The sequence below is a fragment of the Canis lupus genome, chromosome 11, assembly GCF_003254725.2.
Source record: "Canis lupus dingo isolate Sandy chromosome 11, ASM325472v2, whole genome shotgun sequence".
Lineage (NCBI taxonomy): Eukaryota > Metazoa > Chordata > Mammalia > Carnivora > Canidae > Canis > Canis lupus.
Genome location: NC_064253.1, coordinates 17,234,025 through 17,257,986, shown reverse-complemented (window position 1 = coordinate 17,257,986; position 23,962 = coordinate 17,234,025). Strand labels below are relative to the sequence as shown.

The 23,962-nt window shown below is 36.4% G+C and overlaps 1 protein-coding gene across 2 annotated transcripts in view; it reads right to left on the bottom strand.

The window, feature by feature from the left end:
* SLC27A6 (solute carrier family 27 member 6) overlaps positions 1-23,962 on the bottom strand; it is a 72,936-nt gene continuing 48,974 nt past the window's right edge. The window contains exons 6-12 of one of the 2 annotated variants that reach the window (XR_007413948.1): positions 16,299-16,389; positions 11,838-12,036; positions 10,405-10,502; positions 8,712-8,842; positions 1,656-2,003; positions 866-998; positions 1-156 (exon numbers count right to left, since the gene is read on the bottom strand). Coding sequence is in view for 1 of the 2 variants with exons in the window: in XM_025432727.3 (XP_025288512.1) it covers positions 4,073-4,249; positions 8,712-8,842; positions 10,405-10,502; positions 11,838-12,036; positions 16,299-16,389 (696 nt within the window). In the remaining variant the exon portion in view is untranslated. Of the gene's footprint in view, positions 157-865; positions 999-1,655; positions 2,004-3,674; positions 4,250-8,711; positions 8,843-10,404; positions 10,503-11,837; positions 12,037-16,298; positions 16,390-23,962 lie in introns of those variants that run through there. The other variant, XM_025432727.3, reaches the window with a different exon arrangement.

Below are 23,962 nucleotides of genomic sequence, written 5' to 3'. Positions count from 1 at the left end.
GGTTTTTACTGACCTTGATCATTTTGAGGAGTTCTAATCACTTGTTTTGTAGAGTGTTCTCAATTGACATTTCATGCTTTTTCCTCTGATAAGACTGGGGTTATCTGTGGGTTATAGCCCACAGTCTTTTTTTAGTCTGGAGTGAATGACTAAAGCCTAAGAGAAACATATGAGAAATCTGTATTAATGCTTTGTTCTTCTCATATGTGGAAATTTCCCCCATTTACTATAAAACCCTGTCTGATCTAAATGTCTTTTCATGTTTTCATAGCACACAGATCATAAGAGCTTCAAATTATGTTCTCTTTCTGGTCTAAATAGTGTATGAAGGTAATTAAAGAGCAAAGTCAGGTATTTTGAGGCAGATCGAAAAAAATCAACCATTCATAGACTTCTTTTTTAAACATAATAGTTTGGCTTGCTTACCGATCACCAAACTATTTGACTAGTACAGGATTTACAGTAGTAGATTTGACCACTATCCTTGATATAAACCAAATGGTTCATATTTTTCCCTTACTGGTTTTCTTGGCAACATTAAGAAAGAACTGCCTTTTTGTCTGTTAAAAATTACCCTGACAGAGATTTGTTCATTATGTTATTGCCTTTTTGGCATAAGCTTTCACATATTATCTTTAATATTTGTAGCTCATTTGCATGAGGATATAATATCTAGTCTCAATACTGTAGCTCTTAGTATATGGAAAATTTGCTTTAATTTTCCATTATGTCATTGACAATTTATAAAACTTATGTCTGCAGAAAATAGCATTTTTTTTGGCTCAGATGTTCACTCATAGATAATAGTACATTCAAGAAATAGCACAAAGAAAAGCCATAGTAAAAAAGATAGCAAATGACTTACATAATTCCACTCCCAAATCCAGGAGCTCGATGTCAGCATAAGTCTGTCTTTGACCTACCCATTACCGGTTTGGGTCTCTTGTTCCTGTCCATCACTGAACATGGAAGCCTTGGCTGCTCTATCTATTCCAGCCCTAATACATAAACAGGTAGAAAGAGCTAAAAATCTCTGCCAATTCTAAGAGAAATGCCTCATGAATCATACTAGAAGACCCTAACAAGCACAATCAATGGACAATTCTCTGAGTATCTGTCGAGATCCTTTACCGCAATTTTTCTTCCATATCAAGAATTAAAAGCTATGGAATTGAATTTCAGTTTGAATCAGAATTAATCTAATTACCATTTCGAAGGGCAAGATGGCAGCACTTAATTTCAGGCAATTTTGGCTTCTCTTCTATCTATCATTTCCCTCAAATTTGGGTCCACCTCCTTGAGAGTGTGCTGTGGACACTGGAGAGGCGGGGGAGCATTGGGGTACCCACCACGTAGCTGTCTCCGGAAATGTCAGTTTTATCTGGCTCCCAGTCAAAGATCCATAGTTAGCCACTGAGATGCCCCTTATTTCTAGCCCCAGCCATCTAGAAGCCCAATGTCCTTCTCACTAATTTCCTGCTAGAGTTGGAGTCACTGGAATCATTCTGTTTCTGAAATAGCCTCATCGCTTCTCTGTGACTCTAAGACCAGAGACTTTCTATTCAAGGCATAAACCCATTCTTCTAGATCCTCTCTTTTCTATATTCTCTTAAGGACTTCATTTTTTAGAAATTAAAATAAGAAAGCCTCCTCACCCTCTGCTTTTGTCCTAGTGAATTTAGTTAGATCTTGATAGGAATTCAATTTTTCATACTCTCCTCCCCTTTGTCGTCGTTGTCTTCTTCTTCTTCTTCTTCTTCTTCTTCTTCTTCTTCTTCTTCTTCTTCTTCCTTTTCTTCTTTTTTGGCAAATGTTCTTAATATATAATACATGTGGGCGACTTCCTTCCCCAAGTTTCGAGACATTTTGTTGTAGTTTCAAGCTCCTTAAAAACTTTAATCCTCAGAATCTTTTGTCTTCAAGGAGTTTTAAATGTCATAGGGTCTTATTTTCTATTTCTTTCTTTTATGTCATGAGTTATTTTGTGTGCTGATAGAAATTTCCTATAATCAAGGGAAAGGCGGAGAAACTCATTATCTCAATTTTCTGCAATTAATTACCCCAGTTACACAGAGGGCCCATCTTAGTCTTTAGATATGTTTTCAATGTGGTTGGAGTTTCTTTTGCTTTTAAAGTAGTTTTCAGTGGCTTAAGTGTGAGGCTTTGTTTCCCTCATCCATTGTTTCTTTAATAATGTGGTCCCATGTGTTTTCTATTTTCCAGTAACTTCTGATAATGTTTTATCTACTGAAGACAGCCTTTCTTGTCACCCCCCCCCCAATCTTTTAGTGGATTATTGTCTTCATAATATTTTGTCTTTTACTGTAATGGATTTGGCAGGAAAGGTATGGGTACAGGGAGTGAGTTATGTATGCTACATTCACCAGTATAAGCTCATCTCTAAAGATTTTAAATAATTATGAGTCAGCAGAAAACATGTTCATTCAGATTTATTGCAGTAAAGAGCACCCATAAATTAAAAATATGTACATAAAGGCAAAACAGATTTTTAATGGGAAAGGTGAAGAACACCAAATCACCAATATAAAAATTAAGTGCCAATTTACTCATTCACTTAATAGTTTTTAAATTAAGATCATTCATCCATCCTCTTACATAGAGTGGGAGAATGGATATGCTTAGACTTACTTAATTCATTCTTATTTAAAAACTTTCTCTTTTAAAATTTTTAATTTTTGCAAAATTAATTACTTTTTGTCAGTTTTTTAATCCTAACGTTTGACGTTTTTTGTTTTTTTAAAGATTTTATTTATTTATTCATGAGAGATAGAGAGAGAGAGAGAGAGAGAGAGAGAGGCAGAGGGAGAAGCAGGCTCTACGCAGGGATCCTGACGTGGGACTTGTTCCTAGGTCTCCAGGATCACACACCTTGGGCTGAAGGCGGCGCTAAACCACTGGGCCACTTGGGGCTGCCCAAGTTTGATGTTTTATTTCTATGCTACCTATGCTTACCCTTCACATTTAACAAATATTTTAATGTTATAACTTTTGTTTTCCTAGCAATGACGAAAAGGAACTACAGTATCTGCAACTCCTCTTCCAACCAAAATAAGCTTTATGACATGAGGCAAAGCCAACTTTCCTTCTCCTCCTACAGGGAGCTAGGTATATGGGCAAAAGGAGCTTCCTGCTGGGCTCTGCTCCACTTCTTAGCCTAGCTCCACAACCCCCTCCTGTGTAAGCAAGCTTGCTTTGCTAAGAGTCATTCATGTGGCTCTAGCTTGAAGCAAACCTGGAGCCTGGTGCTTCCAGATTGAAAGAAGTACAATTGTATGTGTTACAATATCCCCACAATACATTTCTCAGTTAATAGCTCACAAACCTGTTCACACCCAAAGCCTTTTCTGACTCTGATCTTGGTGTTAATACCTGTGTTCTATTCTAGTCCATTCTTTCTCTGTATCATTAGTGGTTTCTACAGCTCTGTTGGATTTTATCACTAATTTGATTCCTTGCTGGTATCTTCCAAACATTCCTAAATGTTTTGGGCTTCCCGGTTTTTCTGCTTTGCTGTATAACATTCCTATTTTTTTCTTCTATCATTGGAATAGGAATTCAGTAAGGGATATAGGAATGCATGCATCAGATCAGTCAGCTTCCTCTGACTGGAGGTTTACAGTCACAAACATCAGAACACAACCTCAAAACACATATTAATGAAGATGATTTTATTGAGTCATAGGATGGGGCACATAAAAATAAAACATTTGAACAAAATTTAGCCATTTATTCAAAACTAGAAACTTTAAATAGCAAAAAGTACATTTTTAGTGAGTTTCTAAATTGTCAACCACTTATGGATTATTTGGAATCCTTACAATTAAAGCAAATATTTAGTTATGCACTGAACTCCTAAATAGGTAAAACAAATAATCAACTAAAGTTTGTTATGAACTGAAACAAATGAAAGTTCCTACTTAAAAGTTGTATACTAAGAAAACACAGCATATGTTAATGTCTATTCCTTCCCCCCAAATCAAGTTAAAGAATCACACACTTTCCTCACTTCTCATAAGAAAACATATGAAAATCCCATGTGTAAAAAAAAATCTTAAAGTTTGATCTCCCCTAACATTATTTGATTATAAAGTTCTTTGGTCAATGGAACATAAGATTTTTTCAAGTTATCCATGAAATAAAGTGGGTCAGAAATTTTCAATGGACTAAATCCTTCTTCCACCAATTGAAACTTCTGTAGTTTGAATGTCCCTGTTGTTTCCATCTTCTCCTACAAAGTAATTACCAGGATTAGTGGAATCATTTACTATTATCTAAAACATATAAATAGAATATTCAAGAAGAGAGACTGTAATATTTAATTATAACACTTTTTTATCCAGTGACCATCTCACTATTTCCTATTAATAATTTAACTTTAGAAACTTTAAAAATACCCTCTAGAGCACTGGAATCTTTAGCTTGCTATACCTCTGAACTTCAGGCAATGTATAAGAATTATAATTGTTGAAAATGAATTACAACTGACTATAGACATGCCTAAAACACAGCAAGCTTATCTCTTTAATCCACTGTCAACACAATATCATATACAGAGAATGCTATTGACAACAAGAAGACAGAACCTATGAAAGAGAGCATTTCATTCCATTAGACAGATTACTATAATATAAAGACCAGAAGAAGTAAAGGATGACCTGAAACAAGGATTCCCAAACTGTGCACTGAGGTGCTCTGTGGTACCTCAGTGAATTTCCAGTGTCTCTAAGGTATATTTTAAAATTTCCAGGTAAACCCAGTACAATCCATTGGTCACCACTTGCAAACTACTAGCTCAAGTAGTTCCAATATTCACAGTTCCAATATTAGTTTGTGACACATTCTTTTCAATGATGCCATATCTTTGTGAAACAGAGTTTTAAGTGGTTGTTGTGATAAAAGACAAAGACAGCCCCAAATCAATGTGGGACAAGGAATTCAGCTGGCCCTGTGCAGTCCAACGTAATGCCAGTGTTTGAGGAGCTGTCGAATGCTCCTCTTACATCTCTTTGGTACTTGTGATTGTCTAAAAATAAAAGTATTTTTTCTTTCCATTTATATGCATTTTTTTAAAGCAGCAACTCATTTATTAGACCTAAATACTTAATGAATTTGTTTTGACCTAATTACTCAATAAATTAAAGGTTAGGTATTTGGTTGGCCCACGAATGCCAGGAAATACTTATTGAGACTCTATAGATGCCATAAATCTAGAAAGTTTAAGAAGCCCTGCTTTAAGGGATTGAAGAGATAAAGTGGATATCTCTGTGACAGTGTCAGGCATGAAGAAGCAACCTGTTTTAAACTAGATGACATGTAGAGATCCTTATAAGGTTTTATGAATAACTTGGCCATTTTTATTCATCCTTCTGGACTAATTCAATACTCAAATTGTCTTTGAACCTCCTTCCCTGATCTCATCCTTTCTACTTTCTCCCTTCTCCACACTGTCATCGCAGAATTAGATCTGACTGTGTAGAAACACATACTCATTTTCTCATTTTTAGAAAATTAGAAGCTCATGTATTTATATAATTGATGTTCTAGCTTAAAAAAATAAAACAGCTCTAGTAGTGCCTATGTGGCTCAGTTCATTGAGCTTCAAACTTCATTTCAGGTCAAGGTCATGGGATCCGGCCCCTGTGGGGCTAGGTGATCAGCACAAAGTCAGCTTGGGATTCTCTCTCTCCCTCTCCCTCTACGCCTCCCCTCCGCCCACGTGCTCTCTCTCTAATATATAAATAAATAAAATCTAAAAAACATACAGAAGAGCTTCATAATACGTCAGGTATATTTCTCCAGGTTGGGTAATTTTTCATTAGCTAATAAAAACCATTAGGTAATGGTTTAATAAGATCTCATCTAATTATAATATTTTGATTAACAATACTCTTATTCTAACTAATAAAGAATATCAAAAATTTTTACTGCTATACACAATGCTTTGTAGAACATCTTTATATATAGCATTTGTTCAGCTTTGATTACTTTCTAAGGATACATTTCTGAAATGGAATTACTAAGTCAAAATATATGTAAATTCTAAGAGCCTAATTATTTACTTACCAAACTGTTTTCTAGAGAGGTTATAACAGTTTGTTTCCACTAGCAGAATGAAAGGATCAAGTTACCTCATCCTACTCATATTGAGTAATACCATATTAAAATTTTTTTTAGTAAATTTAAGGCACCTGAGTGGCTCAGTCAGTTAAGCATTTGACTCTTGATTTTGGCTCAGGTCACAATCCCAGGGTGCTGGGATGGAACCCTGTGTTGGGCTCTGAGCCCAGTGGGGAGTCTGCTTGAGGATTCTCTCTCGTCCTCTCCCTTTTCTGTTCCCCTCCACTGGAATAAATAAATACATCTTAAAAAAACATTTTTTTTGTAAATTCATTGGCAAAAAAATCTTTTTTTTAAAATTTGTGCTAAATGGATTTTGATAAAATAGTTGCTTAATTCATTTTGTCAGAAGTGACTTAAACTTTTGGACTGCTTATTATATCATTTATTAAACATTGTGACTGCCAAGTAAGCATCATGCATTGTGCTAATTATAGCAAATAGTATAATAAATATAACAGCCACAGCTCTAGTTCTTTAGTTGTTTAATGATGCTAAAGTATTTTCTGAGTTTGTATAAGATTGATTTAGGTTTTTAGAGTAGTTCTATGCCAAAGTATTTCTTCTGCTTAATTAAAGTGAATTTTAAGTTGCTCTAGGGGAAAATCATTGAAGATATTATTTAAACTATCAACTGTCTACTTCATTAAACTATATTATTTCTAGGGTAGGAAGAGGCAACTGGGTGTGATTATTAAAAGGAAACATGAGAAATCCTTGTGCTGGGCAGTCCGGGTGGCTCAGCGGTTTAGCACCGCCTTCAGCCCAGGGCGTGATCCTGGAGACCTGGGATGGAGTCCCACGTCGGGCTCCCTGCATGGAGCCTGCTTCTCCCTCTGCCTGTGTCTCTGCCTCTCTCTCTCTCTCTCTCTCATGAATAAATAAATAAAATCTTTAAAAAATATATGGCAATATTGTGGGCAAGGTAATATACTCTAAAGCCATATTATAAAAAAAAAAAAGAAATCCTTGCGCTGCCAGAATTGTTCATATCTTGACCGCAGGCATTGATGAATGAAGTAACAACACAGGTGATAAAAGTGTATAGACCTTAATACACACACACACACACACACACACACACACAGAAGTAAAGCAGGAAATATAATAAGATGGATAGATTATATCATCGTCAATGTCCTGGTTATAATAGTCTTGGAAAATGTCACCACTGGAGGAAATGAAGTAATGGCTACACAGAGGATCTCTCTGTATTATTTCTTACAATAGCATGACTACCATGATCTCAATAAAAATTTCAACAGGAAAATAGATTAATTCTGCTTCATACTTCTGCTTACCTTTCATATTTCAGAGGATTGTTATGAAAACAATCTGATACAATGTATACAAAAGCTCTTAAAAATAAAAAATTATGTAAATGAAATCTGTGTTTATGACAGTTCAGATGATGTGTCCCATTGGCCAAGCGGTGACATGGCCATGAAGATTGCTCGGCAAATGCTTTAGGGATGAATATGATGCCATCGATTGATCCACTAGGGATCTAACAGTGATGTGATGAATGTATCCAGAAAAGTCCTATGTGATCAGATGTTAAGAGATAAGTACTAGCTTTGTGTAGACAATATTAAATACATAGATGGCTGAATAAATGAGCAAGCAAAATTTTTTTGACGATTTTATTTATTTATTCATGAGAGACACACACAGAGAGAGAGAGAGAGAGAGAGGCAGAGATAAAGGCAGAGACACAGGCAGAGGAAGAAGCAGGCTCCATGCAGGGAGCCCAACGTGGGACTCGATCCTCAGACTTCAGGATCACGCCCTGAGCCGAAGGCAGGTGCTTAACTGCTGAGCCATCCAGGCAAATTTATCCAGTAGCTGAGTCAACTTTTCTTTTTACTATACTTTATTCTGGTAACCTAACAAGAGAGTACCCACCTCTCAAAATAAATAAATCAGAATTCCCTAAAAGTATAAAGAGGGAGATTGGACAGAATGAAGATAAAAATTAAAAGCAGAATTGCTCAGTGATGGAGTGTCTGCCTTTGGCTCAGGTCCTAGGGTCCTGGGATTGAGTCCCACATCAGGCTCCCTACAGGAAGCCTGCTTTTTCCCTCTGCCTATGTCTCCGTCTCTCTGTGTCTTTCATGAGTAAATAAATAAAATCTTAAAAAAAAAATGCCATTTGCCTTTAGTTTTTGCACACACCCCGCGGACACCTTCATGTCAGCTTGGTGGAATGTAATTTTAGGCACAGAGCATCAAGTGTCATCACAAGGCTTGTGTAAAATGTAGTTTCAGCTTGCCAGCATCTCTGAGGTCTTGAGTGAAGAGGAAGAAAGCAATTCTATAATTAGGACAAAGACAAAGACTCCCTAGCATTTCATCAAGTTCCCTTCTATAATTAAGCTTCAAATATGGCATAAATTAGCATCCCAATGCTTTTCATTGTTGTTGAGATTTTCTAATACAAATAAAACACACATATTATCTAAAAGATAAAATGTTATTTTGTGATTAAACCTGGATTCCTGGGCTTGTAGTTAAGTTGAATCTTTAGTTAAGTAAAATTACCTGAATTTTAGAAATTCAAACACTAAACTTACCTGAATTCTTAAAAATCGTGGGCAGGCATAAGCTGGTAGAAATGTTACAACTTGTTCGTAAACCTTCTCCAAGTCTAAAGACTTATTTTGTTTTAAAATAATAGAAGCCATTCCTGCTTTTCCTTCATAATCTGAAAAAAAGTTTGAAAGAGCATTAATTTTACAAGTACTAGGTGATTTTTAAAATGATCCTGTTAATTACATACTAATTGTTGCAAACAGAGACATTAATTCTATCAAAGCAATAACAATGCAACAGTAGCAGACACGAGTGGGTCCTTCTCTGAGCACTTGATTGACTCCCCAGAAACAAGTTAGGAACAGGGGAGGGTAGAGTCTATTCTTAATTGTTGACACTACACAAATGGAATAGATAGACTAGAAAACACCATAAATAACCCTTAGTTTTCATTCTACCACCATTAATGTAAAATATTAAAAGGAAACATTTATTTAAAGGTGACTATATTTCAGACAAATATTCATGTCAAGGGTCAATGTAAAAAATAAAAGGCAATATTGTTTTTAAATTTTAAAACCAGACTGGTATTTCCATATCAAATTCCACCATGGTGCTCATCCACCTATGGATTTTTCCAGGGGATCAGAATAGAAAGCACCCAAGGTCTATTAGAGGAAACGTCCCCTTCTTCTCCTCCCCCATTTTTTTTTTTTTTAAAGATTTTATTTATTTATTCATGATAGTCACAGAGAGAGAGAGAGAGGCAGAGACACAGGCAGAGGGAGAAGCAGGCTCCATGCACCGGGAGCCCGACGTGGGATTCGATCCCGGGTCTCCAGGATCACACCCTGGGCCAAAGGCAGGCGCCAAACCGCTGCGCCACCCAGGGATCCCTCTCCTCCCCCATTTAAACACTCTCACCCCATGTGTCCCCTGCATCCACAAACATTAATTGGAAAATATTGTCATTTATCAAAACAAAACAAAACAAAACAGCAAAGGAAAACAGCTATCTCATAGTTTCAATTTGGTTACTATTCTTTACCATTCTCACCATCATGAGACAATCCTCAAATGCATATTTACAAAGGTAAATGAAGTCAAACAGGTTTTAAAATTATTTTTGGAAAAGATTCAACTTAACTACAAGTCAGTGTTATTAAACATTTAAACTAGAACATGTTCTCGTTTAATGGCATGCATAAACTCTAGTCATAAAGAGCAGACTATTGAAAAGCTAGAACTATTTTCAATCAGTGAGTCAGTTACCAGAATTTTTAAGCTTTACTTAAAAATACTCACATCCATTAAAATTAAGTTGATACCTAATGTGAACATGGCATTTGTTAGCCTGGTCTAGGGCATTACTTGCTAAAAAAAAAAAAACTAAGATATTTATTTTATTTTAGTTTTTTAAAGATTTTATTTATATATTTGAGAGAGACAGAGACAGTGTGTGTATGTGTGTGTGTGTGAGAGAGAGAGAGAGAGACAGACAGACAGACAGAGAACAGGACAGTGTGCAAGCAATGTGGGCTCCATCCCAGAACCTTGAGATCATGAACTGAGCAGAACGCAGATGCTTAATCAACTAAGCCATCCAGGCACCCTAGGATATTCATTTTAGTATATAAAAAAAGAAATGTTGAATTAGTAAGATCATTGCAGAAGTAAAGAAAAGTGGCACATTCTACTCTGATAATTCTTCCCAAACATGAAATATATTCATACCTGACACTGCCACCCCGTAGACGTTTGTTTCTTGTATGAAATCCAACATCCCAATAACATCAGCAACCTCTGTGGTGGCAACATTTTCTCCTTTCCACCTAAATGAAAAACAAGTTCTAGATCACTGCACCTATATTTGAAGAAGCAGTACCCAGTTTCCATTTTAGCGCCCTGCATTTGGTTCTGTGCAAGCACCTAGTAACCAAAAATAATGGCAATTTTGAAATGAAAGGCCTTTCTAAGGTAAGGAAGCACTTGTTGATGAGTCAACAAAATCAGAATTGCTGTTTTAGTTAAAATTACTTTATCTGTGATTCATTGGTATAAACTGGTTACTATGTTTTCCTATAATATGTCATAAAAAGAAAGTAACGATAACTCCCTCTTTATTTTTAATTTTTTAATATTTTTTTATTGAAGTTCAATTTGCCAACATATAGTATGACACCCAGTGCTCCTCCCATCATTTTGAATTCTTGTAACAGTTAGTTGCAAAACATTGCCTACCTCTAATGATAGAGAAAAAAAATGAAAGGAAATCTATAGTTGTCTCTCAATGTACTGACCCTTTTTAATTTCTAGGGATTAACCCCTTTGGCTCATTTAATGTACTTGAATTATGTATTGAATATGTTACTTCGATCAAAATAATTTTATATAAAGTGAGCACATAAGTTGGTACAAGAAAGTGAGGAAGTAGGAAATATGATTCACTTATTCATTCAAACATTTTTTGCATGTCTCCTGTATGTCCTCTACTATTCAATAGTCATCGAGTAGTAAAACAAAATAATTTCATAAGCCTAAAATAATCTTAAGGAATTAAGAAGCAAAATGTAAAAAAAGGAAACTTTTGCTCTTTCATTGTTTTTATCATTGGTCAAAAATTAGACCATACTTGACCACACTGGCTTCTGTTTCAACTCTGCCATTTAGACATCACATCTGTCTACTTATTTTATATTCTACAGTGATTTATTTAAATAATGATAAAAATCGACATCAAAATGTAATTTAGATTTCAATCTAGAAACAGATAGCCAATGAATTTTTAAATGGGGAGACATTACTGAGATGAAAGCACTCTGTCTGCCCTGAAGGTAAAGACCAAGTGGTCTATACTGTTTCCACCAAGCCTTGCTTGGAGCATGGTTCAAAATCACAGAAGAAGGTTAAAACAGACACAGGGAGAGAATATAGTAATCGCCTTTCACTTGGCCAGTGCATAGAAAGATGCTCTGTTGGGCAGCCGCGGTGGTGCAGCGGTTTAGCGCCGCCTGCAGCCCAGGGTATGATCCTGGAGACCCGGGATCAAGTCCCACGTCAGGCTCCCTGACTCTCTCTCTCTCTCTCTCTGTGTGTCTCTCATGAATAAATAAATACAATCTTAAAAAAAAAATCACAGAAGCAGTACACTCGATGCAATTTCATACCTGAAAGTGTCTCCAATACGGTCCCAAAAATAAAGGAAATTCTCCTCATCTTGTACCATTAAGTCTCCTGTGTTAAAGTAAACATCTCCCTTCTTAAAAACATCACAAAGTAGTTTCTTTTCTGTGTGCTTCTTACTCCCGGCGTAACCAAAGAAGGGATTTTTCTCATTCACTCGAGAAATGAGAAGCCCAGGTTCTCCTGGGAGAGAAAGGTATTTTTCAGTGATTTGATTAAAACTATTAGTACACATATCATGCATGTATTCAGATTATATCTGACCAACACAACCAGTGTTGCTTACCTTCCCCTTAACTTGTTTTTATTATATTTGATATTCACTCTGGGTGCCTGCATCCAGCACACCATTTCATAGACTGCCACAAACACAAAATACTTTGGAAAAACTAACAAAAAGAAAGCAAGGGTAAACAAGGTATATTACATTTATTTTACATCCTGGGTGGATAGATCAAAGGCTACTTTTCTTTTTTTTATATATATTTTTTTAATTTTTATTTATTTATGATAGTCACAGAGAGAGAGAGAGAGAGAGAGAGAGAGGCAGAGACACAGGCAGAGGGAGAAGCAGGCTCCATGCACCGGGAGCCCGATGTGGGATTCGATCCTGGGTCTCCAGGATCGCGCCCTGGGCCAAAGGCAGGCGCCAAACCGCTGCGCCACCCAGGGATCCCCTACTTTTCTTTTAAGTTACATAGATTTCAACACTGAATAATGACAACTAAATAAATAACCATAATAAAAATCTTAATAAAATTATGATAGTAGTAGTATTTATTGGACCTTTACTATGTAGCAAGCCCCATGAGCCCCTTACAACTGTCATCCTATTGATTCTTCACAGAAATCCTTTGAAATTGGTAATTAAAATCCCTATTTCACAGAGAAGGATCCAGGACCCAGAAGGGTGAAATAAGTTACCGGAGACCAACAGATGGAAAGGAATGGACCTAGAACTCAAATTCAAGTCTATGATTTTGCAGCAAGGTTTCTATGCAATATTATCTCTGATCTAGAAGTTATTAGAAGCTTAAGAAAATGTTTTATTCCTATGGAGTACTGTGGAAATCCACAACCAGCGAGAGATGAGGCATGAGAGTTACTCATATTACTTATTTGTAGACACATTATCTGGAGAAAAATTTTAGATCAGGAGATGCCTGTGTGGCTCAGTGGTTGGGCATCTGCCTTTGGCTCTGGTTGTGATCTCGGGGTCCTAGGATCAAGTCCCGCATCTGGCTCCCTGAGAGGAGCCTGCTTCTCCCTCTGCCTATGTCTCTGCCTTTCTGTGTGTCTCTCATGAATAGATGGATAAAGTCTTTTAAAAAAATTTTTTTAGATCAGATTTACTCTAATTATTCAGAATTTTGCCCAGCAAGTTGCAAGGTAAAAATCTACTTCCAAGAGAAGGGTGGACGACACAGAGAAGCAGCAATCACTGCCTTAGAACATTCCAAGGTCATTGCTGACTTGCTTTGCCCCCTGTGAAGAGAGGCAATAACCAAGTGATTAATGAGATGGGGTTAATTCCAGCATGCTATAAAGCTATTATGTTATTTTAACAATATTCAAAGCTCACTGTTCCCGCTCCTTCTGAACATCCTGGCTTTCAAAGATACAGTTGCCTCTGGTCAAGCCAAGTCTGCTCTGCTACTGCAGAAGCTCATCGTTGTCACTGTCATTACTGACACCTTCATCGTTATCATCATCCTCGCCATTGTTACACTTCCTGAGCACTTTCTGGGTAGCAGTCACTATTTTGAGCACTTATATTTATGTATCCCATCTGATCCTTATCCCAGACCTGTAACACATGCCCTCATACTATCTTCATTTTACAGGTAAAGAAACCAAGAAAGAGATAGTAATTTGCTCAATGTCATACAGTTGCCAAATGTTGGAGAAGGGTTTTGTTGTTGTTGTTGTTTTATAGGCTCAGGCTTGGGGCACCTGGGTGGCTCAGTTGTTGAGTGGCTGCCTTCAGCACAGGTCATGATCCCAGGGTCCCGGGATCGAGTCCTGCATTGGGCTTCCTGCATGGAGCCTGCTTCTCCCTCTGCCTATGTCTCTGTGTCTCTCATAAATAAATAAATGAATAAATAAATAAATAAAATCTTTTAAAAAATAAAAATAAAAAATAAAGGCTCAGACTCCATGCTGAGATCAAGACTCAGAGGTGTAACTGATTGAGCCCCCCAGGTATTCCTGAGATAGGTGTTTTTAAACCAGGTTCATCTGACTCCAACACATATGCCCTTCAGGCTACATTCCCTCTATTTCAGAAATTTCCAAGTCTCTCATGTTTCCCTTAAAATTTATGTTCTTTGTTTTTCTTCTTCAAGACACAAGTTGACAATTTCTTCCCTAATTATTGCAAATGCTTAAAAAGATCACAGTGTTTCTTATCTATTTGTTCTAGGCAAACGTATGCTAGACACAATATCATTAGCGGAAAAAAATATTGAGTAATTCATAATGAGAATTGCAAAACATTAAAGCAAATGTTTGGGGACAATCTGCCTTTTTTAAAAATGATTTATTTATATGAGAGACAGAGAGTGCGCATGCAGGAGCACAAGTCAGGGGAGGGGCAGAAGGAGAGACAGAGAGAATACTCAAGCAGACTTCCCGCTGAGTGTGGTGCCCTACATGTGGGGTTTGATCCCAGGATCCTGAGATCATGATCTGAGCCAAAATCAAGAGTTGGCTGCTTAATTGAGCCACCTGGAACTGGGACAATCTGCTTTTTTTAGAAACCCTGAGTTTGTAAAAGCAGTTCTGAGATTGAAGTTCCAATGTCAGATATTAACTTGAATGCAATAAATAACACACTATGGAGGCACACTATGGAGGCATGGCTGGCTCAGTCAGTAGAGCATGCAACTCTTGATCGTGGGGTTGTGAGTTCAAGCTCCATGTTAGGTGCCGAGATTACTTCAAAAAATAAAATCTTAAACAAAATAAAATAAAAAACACACTAGAAAATATATATTTTCTATATAATTAAAGTTCTTTAAAATCTTTTTAGAAATAGCTTTTCTCTTGGACACAGTTTATAGAGTTGAATTAGGGAAAAATATGTGATAAATGCCATTAGGCTTGAAATTTAGAGGAAAAAGAAATTTATTTTTTAATAGATAAGCCCTATCTTCTTTCTAAGCTTCCAACTACCAGAACACACAAACAAACCAGGTTTGTAACCATTATCTCCACATTTGAAGAAAAGATTTAAATGAATTCATCTCTGAAATGTAGTCTAAGCATATTTTGAAGACAGCAAAAAGTAATGTTGGCCTGATTTATTCAGAGTGAGTCTCTAAACAATTCCAAATGCACATATCTACATTCATATTTCTAGACTGATTATATGCAGCAGCAAGCTAAGAGTCTAACCAAAAATTATCAGAAAGTCTACCTTGGTAGAAAAGAGAAGGGTGTATAGCAAGCAAGCCAGACTCTCCATAGAGCTCTCCATAGGCTCTCCATAGAGCTCTGCATATAACACTTCATTTCATTGTCAACAACAACCTGACAAAATAAATATTGTCATCTCTACATATGAAGAAAATGAGACTCAGCTTGAGTGGCCTGCCCAAAGTTGCACAGTTTCTAAAGGGTGAGAGCCCAGATACAAATATAAGCCTGCTTGACTTTCTACTATACCTAGAATGATAACTAAGGCATTCTTTTTCTTTTTTTAAAAAAAAATTTTATTTATGATAGTCACAGAGAGAGAGAGAGAGAGAGAGAGAGAGAGAGAGGCAGAGACACAGGCAGAGGGAGAAGCAGGCTCCATGCACCGGGAGCCTGACGTGGGATTCGATCCTGGGTCTCCAGGATCGTGCCCTGGGCCAAAGGCAGGCACCAAACCGCTGCGCCACCCAGGGATCCCTAAGGCATTCTTTTTCATATTATATCTTGGTGATAGAGGACATTAGTGCCATTGTTACAACTAGAGGTAGTGGATTAGGAAAAACAGGACACCGTAGTAATCTGTTTTAAACAACAGTAACTCACCATCCAAGTGACCCACTTGGGGCTCCTACTATCGATAATGAAACTATTCTACCTGCATTGAAATTCCAAATAAATTCCATTACATATAAGTAATAGCCATTCTTTCTTTTCTTTTCTTTTCTTTTCTTTTCTTTTCTTTTCTTTTCTTTTCTTTTTCTTTTCTTTTCTTTTCTTTTTGTATATATTTTTTATTGGAGTTCTATTTGCCAACATATAGCATAACACCCAGTGCTCATCCCGTCAAGTGCTTCCCTCAGTGCCTGTCACCCAGTCACCACAACCCTCCACCCACCTCCCTTTCTACCACCCCTTGTTCGTTTCCTAGATTTAGGTGTCTCATTCTTTCTTTTCTATATTCAGTAGTAATTGAATAGAAATTCAGAAACTTTTGCCTGAAGAGACATGGTCAAATGCAAGAATCTTACCTTTTCTCACATGAATGCACCAGCCCTGTTCATTTCTGATGGGTTCATCTTTTTGAAAATCATACTTTATCAAGTCAAAAGTGAAAAGAAGCTGCAAAAGAAAAATAAAACAAACAATAAAAACAAAAGCAACAAAATATTTGTGTACTGACATCTACTGGTAGTAGAGTATACGCTCAGACAATTGAAATAAGGAATTAGGAGGCAGATTTATGAAAACAAGTAAACTTTACTGATAACAAATTAAGTATGTATTTGAAAATCAAAACTGAAGGTTTTAGTGAACAGCACTTGTATCCCAGCATTTACTTTCATTTCACTTTTTTGTTGCACATTACCTTAGCAAAACATTAATATTATTCTTGAATGAGTGGTTCTAAGCATCCTTGCTCTCAATTACCTTCTCTATTAACTCTAGGGAAGAGGAATACTTCTTGCCTTCTACTTTTTGCAATTATTAAAAAATATCCCTCGAGGGGCACCTGGGTGACTCAGCTGGTTAAGCGACTGAATTTTGGTTTAGGCTCAGGTCATGATCCTAGGGTCATCAGATCCAGCCCCACACTGGGCTCCACACTGAGCATGGAACCTATTTAGGATTCTCTTTCTCCTCTCTTTCTGTCCCTCTGCTCATGCACTCTCTTGGTCTCTCTCTAATAAATAAACAAATAAATAACATTTAAAAAAAAATCCCTTGAAATGATGTCAACTACATGAATACAAGGACTTTATTGTCTATTTTTAATTTATGATCCCTTGAAAAGGCATTGGATGCCTACTTGACTTTTCAGCTTTTGCCCAGGCCTTTCACCTTCATGTCCCTAAAGTAACACTCAGTACTTCTGGGCACTGGTGTGCTGTGAGATAGCAAATTCATTAGAACATGCTCATCAGACTGGGAAACAAGCTAATTGTCCCCCATCTCTCCTTGTCCCTAAATGTGTCCAGCTACCCTACTCCTGCAATGTCCGCATTACCATGTCATGCAGATTCACCTATCCATTAAAGTATGACCCTGGGATGAAAAACTGCCGATGGGTTCAACTCAACCCCTTCATTTCATCTGTAAGAAAACTGAGGTTTCCCTGATCAATTAAATAAGCAATCTCATTAAGGTGAACTAGAAAATAGTAATCTAAAATTCAGAAAAAATAATAAAGGAGGACACATAGAAGGGAGAGAGACAAAAGAGGAGGAAGGACGAAATGAATAAATATAGAACAAAGATGTGGGAGAAGATGAATAAAGTTAGTGAGATAAATGCAGTATTATTTATCATCAAAGACTAGACACAAACATCCCTGGTTTTTAATCTCAGCAAAATCAGCATGTAATTAGAATCACAATTCATTATTTGAATTAGAATATAAATGACAGCAACTGATGTTGATTGAGCATCTACTATAGGCCAGATGCTGCTACTGGCCTAAGAGCAGTATTAATTTAATTACAAACACACTCTAAGAGGTGGCAACTGTGCCATCTAAGATGTGGGCCAATGGGAGAGGTAGCAAAACAAAATATATTGTGATTCTATATTAACATGCAAGCTTGCATCTTGTTGGTCTTTGTAATTGGGATAACAGCTTTCTGGACACTTGCCTAATGACTGGTAAAAAGAAAGGTTCCAGAAGTTCCAGAACGACATTTATCATTTCAGTCAAACAAGAAGAGAACCCTGTTTATTATCCATCTCCTGTTGTAACATGTTTTCTATTTTGAAAAATTTGCTCAGCAACTAATGATATCAGCGTTAGTGTTATTTCTTTTATATTAATTTGTCAACTGCATTCATGGATGAGGTTTAATATATACCAAATCACCCCTCAGTGTGCCTCTTATCACATACAGGGGTCTTGCAGGTCACAAATTGGGTAATTTTATGATACAAATGGAATTTCAATATATCACAGCATCTTCTAGACCTAGTCAGGGTCTGAGTAGTAAGGTTCAGCCAGAGGGACTTCTATTTTTTTCTTGCCTTCAAGAGATCCCACAAGATTATAAAAATGGCTGTATCATCATAACACAGATAAAAAAAAGATCCCCACTTTTATATCCCCTAAATGTATATGTGCATGCATAGCTATGTATCTGGATCCAGAGCAGAGCTGCAGGGAGCCCCATTCATAATTGACTAGGGAAATGAATCCCCAGCACTGTGCAATCCACACCTATGTGACTCAGACACTGCCCATACACTACCTGTATGCTTTTGTATATTCACATTTATAAATTTAGAAGTTGGAAAGAGAACACAAAAATTATTCTCTCTGTTAATTCAGAGGAATGTGACTTGTCAAAATTAAAAACTCAAAAAGTGGTAGAGCTTAAACTAGAGCCCTGGGTACAATGATTGCAATTCAGTTTCCCCTCAACATTATATACATTGCTTCGAGCTACACAATAGAGGCTCATTTCTCTGTCACCATCAGGAAAGGTTGGTTTCTCTGCTTTCTTAAACAGAAGACCCTAGAAAAGCACAAACACACATAAATCATAAATCTATTATATATATATAATATTGACTATGCATGCATATCTATAAGGCATATATATCTATTTATATACATAAATACATATAATAATGTATATAATATTACACAGAGTTGGGTTATTATGAATACTTAGTCTTAGAATACATTGTCATGCAACAACATAGTTCTGAATGGTTCACAGAGTGAATGGTATTAAAAAAAACAAGCAAAATACAAAAATATGAAGAAAATTTATAATTTCTCCAAATTCAACCAAAAATAAACTGGCATTAACATGGTGTAATATATTCTCAATAGAGCCAAAGTGATCCCATTAAAGCTAAAACAGTAATAGTCTTTTGTTTGTAGTCTTTGCTCACCTCCCTATAACTACTGTGGTCTCACTGCTGTCCCTCAAACACAGCAGGCATGTAACCATCCGAGGGCCTTTGTACTGGCTATTCATTCCATTTTTTAAAAAAGATGTATTTATTTATTTATTTATTTTAGAGAGAGGGAGAGTGAGGGGGAGGTGCAGAGGGAGAGGGAGAGAGAGAATCTCAAGAAGACTCCCTGCTGAGCGTGGAGCCCTATGTAGGGCTCAATCCCACAACCCTGAGATCGTGACCTGAGCCAAAACCAAGAGTTGGAGTCTCAACCAACTGAACCACCCAGGCACCTCTATTCCTTCCATTTTGAACATCAGATTGTTTCACGACTCATTCTTTTATTTCCTTCAAGTCTTTCCCTAAATATCATTCTCAAAGTGCCCTTTCTGGCTACCCTCTCTCAAATTGCAAAAATCCCTCCCAACATGCACACACATGCACACACACATGCACACACACAATCTTCTTTTCCTGTTTAATTTGTCTCTTCAGCACTTACGAGTATGGAATGTTTATTATATTATGTGGTTTGTTTTCTGTCTTCCCCAACAGACTATAAACTGTACATGAGCAGGAATCTATGTCTGTTGTGTTCAGTGTGTTCAGTGAACACAGTGTTCAGGCATATTGAAGACTTTTAGTAGACTATATAAAGGAATGCATTTGACAAGCATCAGTACAAATGTGTTTAAATTGGTAGAGAGAAAGGTAGGAAATAGATTAATAAAATAATATATGAAAAATGAAACCACACCATTTTAAGAACTGCAGTCAATTTAAATTTCCTTGAGTTTACCAAAAGAAAATGGAACTGAAGTTATGTTTCTTAAGCACAGAAGAGATCAGTTCCTGTGGAGTCAAGAATTTAACCTTCACTCCAGTTTAACCAGAGGTCTGGCTTTCACTCTCAGCTTCTGGGAGATAATCTCTATGCCTCTGCAGTGTTATGGCCAACAGGAGTATATGTGTTAGCCTAAGGGCTTTTGGCATCCAGATAGTAACCATAGGATTTAGATTTAGTGTCTCTGAGCCATCCAAATAATGTGACGTATGGAGACTTTGGGTCTCCCAGCTTGACCTCTTGAGGTATTCGAGATAGAGGTCAACCGCACAAGCAGCCAACTAGATTCAAATAACGGAGCTGCAAAGAAGACTGGACACCGAGGCTGGTGAGCTTCCCTTGCTGGCAGTACTCCATGTACATTGTCACATGTCAGTTCCAGGAGAGTAATGCCATCCTGACACCATATGTAAGGACACCTAAAAAGCCTTGTATTTGGTGCCCTCCTGATTCTGCCCTATTGCTTCTCCCTCCATCTGATTTTAATCTACATCTTTTAGATGTAATAAACAGTAATTATGAGCATAATAGCTTTCAGTGAGTTTTTTGAGCCCTTTGCGAATTACAGAACCCATGGTGGGTTGTAGGACTTCAAAAGTGGCAAATCCTGTCAGACGTGAGGGTGGTCTTGTGTGCATTATTGCCTAACTTCACAGCTGGTTAAATTTCCTGGTCCATAAAAAAAAATGCCTACTTTTAAGATAATAAAAAAGTTTATAGAAATGTGAAGGAGCCTTTTATTAAATCCTTTTATTTACATTGTACTTAAGGACTTACTATGAAAGATGAGAAAATTAGCACTTATATTTCCTCCTCTCCTCCTACCTAATTCCCATCTTTGTTAGTGCTGTAATTATTTTTATATTTTCAGGATTGATACTTCCATCCCATCTATAAACATAATTTGGAGCTGTTCAATCTTCTGTATTTAAATGGACTCAATCAAAACTTTTAACTGAAGGCGATTTCTTTATTTCTAAATTCTGCTTTATTTTCAGGTTGATTGGACAGTTTCACTGAGTGAATTTTATAAAGAAGTACTGCATTCTTATAAATACATGAGTATTATCTTCTCTGATTTCTCAAACTTTTGAGGACACCTCTTCTGTCTTTTTACTCAAAGAACAACTGAGTCAGAAGTAAAATTCTTAGGTGAATACCTTCCTTCCTTTTTTTTCTGGCATTGAGTGTTTTGTTCTTGTTTTGAGAGATGCCTGAAATGATTCCCATCTGCACCCTACACTTTGTGCAACTTTTGTTTTCTCCTTAAGGTTCTTTAATTTATGTTCAGTAATTTTACCAGCATATATCTTTCTGATGGTCATTCTATATATATATATTTTTTTTTCCTGGAACACAGTGTGCTCTTTTGCTAAAGATTCAAGTCTTTAATTTAAGTAAGTTTTTCTCTATCAAGTTTCAGATACTTTTTTTCTTTTTGATTTTTTTTTTTTCCTGCAGGAACACCAATTAGCAGGTATCAGATGATTGCCTGTGTTTTCAAAATCTATCTTTCTAATTTATTTTATATTCTTATTTTTTTTAATTCTTTTTATTGGGTTTGTGTGACTCCTTAATCTCCTCCATCTTGGTCCCTAACAATATTTACAGCCTGTAATATATTTGTCTTTGTGATACTTTCATTCTTCCTTTTTATTTTTTTCCCTTGAACTGAGTCTATCTACTTTCCACCCCATTTGTTGATTTATATTTCCCTTGTACTTTCTTTTGAACTCTTATTTTTAAAGAGAATATTATTGCAATTTTTGGACCTATGGGAAACTATTTTCCTAAACATTCCTCGGTCATTTTAGAGGGCTTATAATTTTGTTGTGTATCTACATTTTTTTCAGGTAGCTTTTATTAAGACTTATTTTCTCTTTTTTTTTCAAGTTTTATTTCCTCTAGGGATTTGTTTGTTCCCTCCCAATTATATTGTTCCCGAGGGCAGAAAAGGAGAAGCCAGTCTGTAACTGTTACTTGGGTTTGTCTCTCAAATGCAGTCACCAAATTGTTTACAGTGTTTTCTCTGGGGGTGTTATATTATAGCACACATACATATCCCTTCAGCTGTATGCACTTAAATGTAAGTACAGCACACAAAAAGGACATCTGGGATGCAGGAACTCTGTGTTGATGCCTCATCTTTTTCCTTCTCTATTAATATCTTATCTCTGTTTAGATGCTAATTTGCCTCTGAAACAGTAAGTGGAAGCTTTCATTAGGTTTACATTTTTGAGAGACAGACTTATCAAATTTCCCCACATGACTATGAAAAAAGTTATTGGCCCAAATTTTTCTGATGACCTGCTATGTAACAAAACAATAATACATGCATGAAATGAGAAAAGATAGAGTAGAATTCATATAATGCTAGGAACATTTTTTTTTCATTTCCAAGCTGAAAAAAAATACTAAAATAAGTTGAAAATCAGAAGTTTTCCAAATAGATTGGAGACAATCATGACTTCCTGCTTTATTGACAGTATCACAGTCTGACAGGGAATTTAAGATATTATAAAATTATAATGAAGTCAAGCCCGTAATGTTAAATACAAATCTTTTTCATTGTGCTCCTCCTGTTGGATGATTACTTGGGAATGACTCAGCTTCACTAAGGAGTTTTAATATGAATACCAAAGTTTTAATTCAACCAGTGCAACAAATTGAGAAAATTATCTGTAAGGAACGTAAAGCTCAGTAATATCAGCACTTACTTTCCCAAAATTACTTTTTGGAATGCAGATGCATTTCTGAGATGTCAATAAGACCCTCAAAATCCCAAAGAGTGTATCATAAAATTAGTTTGCATCTTCTCTAGGTGCCAAACATCAGAGCAACTTATACCAGCTTTGAGTCTATTTCTTTACTTTTAAAAAATTATGTGTTTATCTTTTCTGATCCTCCTCACTAAATGTTTATTTTGTATTTCTTTAATTTATGTTCTTAATTACTTCCTTCTTTTTCTTTGAGTTTATTTCAGTTGCTTTTTAATTTAACCCCAGAAATGGGTATAGGGCTCATAAATTTTCAACCATTCTTTTTTTTTTTTTTTAAAGATTTTATTCATTTATTCATGAGAGAGAGAGAGAGAGAGAGAAAGGCAGAAACACAGGCAGAGGGAGAAGCAGGCCCCATGCAAGGAGCCTGATATGGAACTTGATCCCGGGACTCCAGGATCACGCCCTGGGCTGAAGGCAGGCACCAAACCACTGAGCCACCCAGGGATCCCCAATTTTCATCCATTCTTATGTAGATCCAAAAGTTTTGAAATAGAACATTTCATTTTGACTCAGTTCAAATTATTATTATTATTATTATTTTTTATTCATTTGAGAGAGAGAGAGCATGAGCACGAGCATGAGCGAGGGGGTGGAGTGGGGAGGGTGGAACAGAGAGGGAGGGAGAGGGACAAGTAGACTTTTCACAAAGCATGGAGCTTAACGTGGGGCTCCATCCCACACCCCAAGACCATGACCTAAACCAAAGTCAAGAATCAACTGACTGTGCTACCCAGGCACCCTGTCTCAAATAGTTTTTTACTTTCAATTATGATTTTTTTGTTGACTCATGGAAACTTACAAATGTTTTATTTTCAAATATATAGGAGATGACCTACCTGTCATTTAAAATTTCATTTCTATCTTAATTAAACTGCTGATGGAGAACACAATCCATATTCAATCCTCTGAAATTTGCTGGAATTCCCTAAGTGGCCCAGTAATCTTTGTGAATGCTTTATAACTGCTTGAAAAGAATGGATATTCTGCAGTTTTTAGATGCAGTATCCTATATATGTCCATTAGTTCAAATAATTTGTTTAGTGCATATTCTCTATCATTGAAGATCTTCTTTTGTGTGTTCTATCAAATACTGAAAGAACTATAATAGAATATTTTACTATGATTCTGGAGTTTTTAATTTCTGCTTGAGGTTATAAACATTTTCCTATATAAA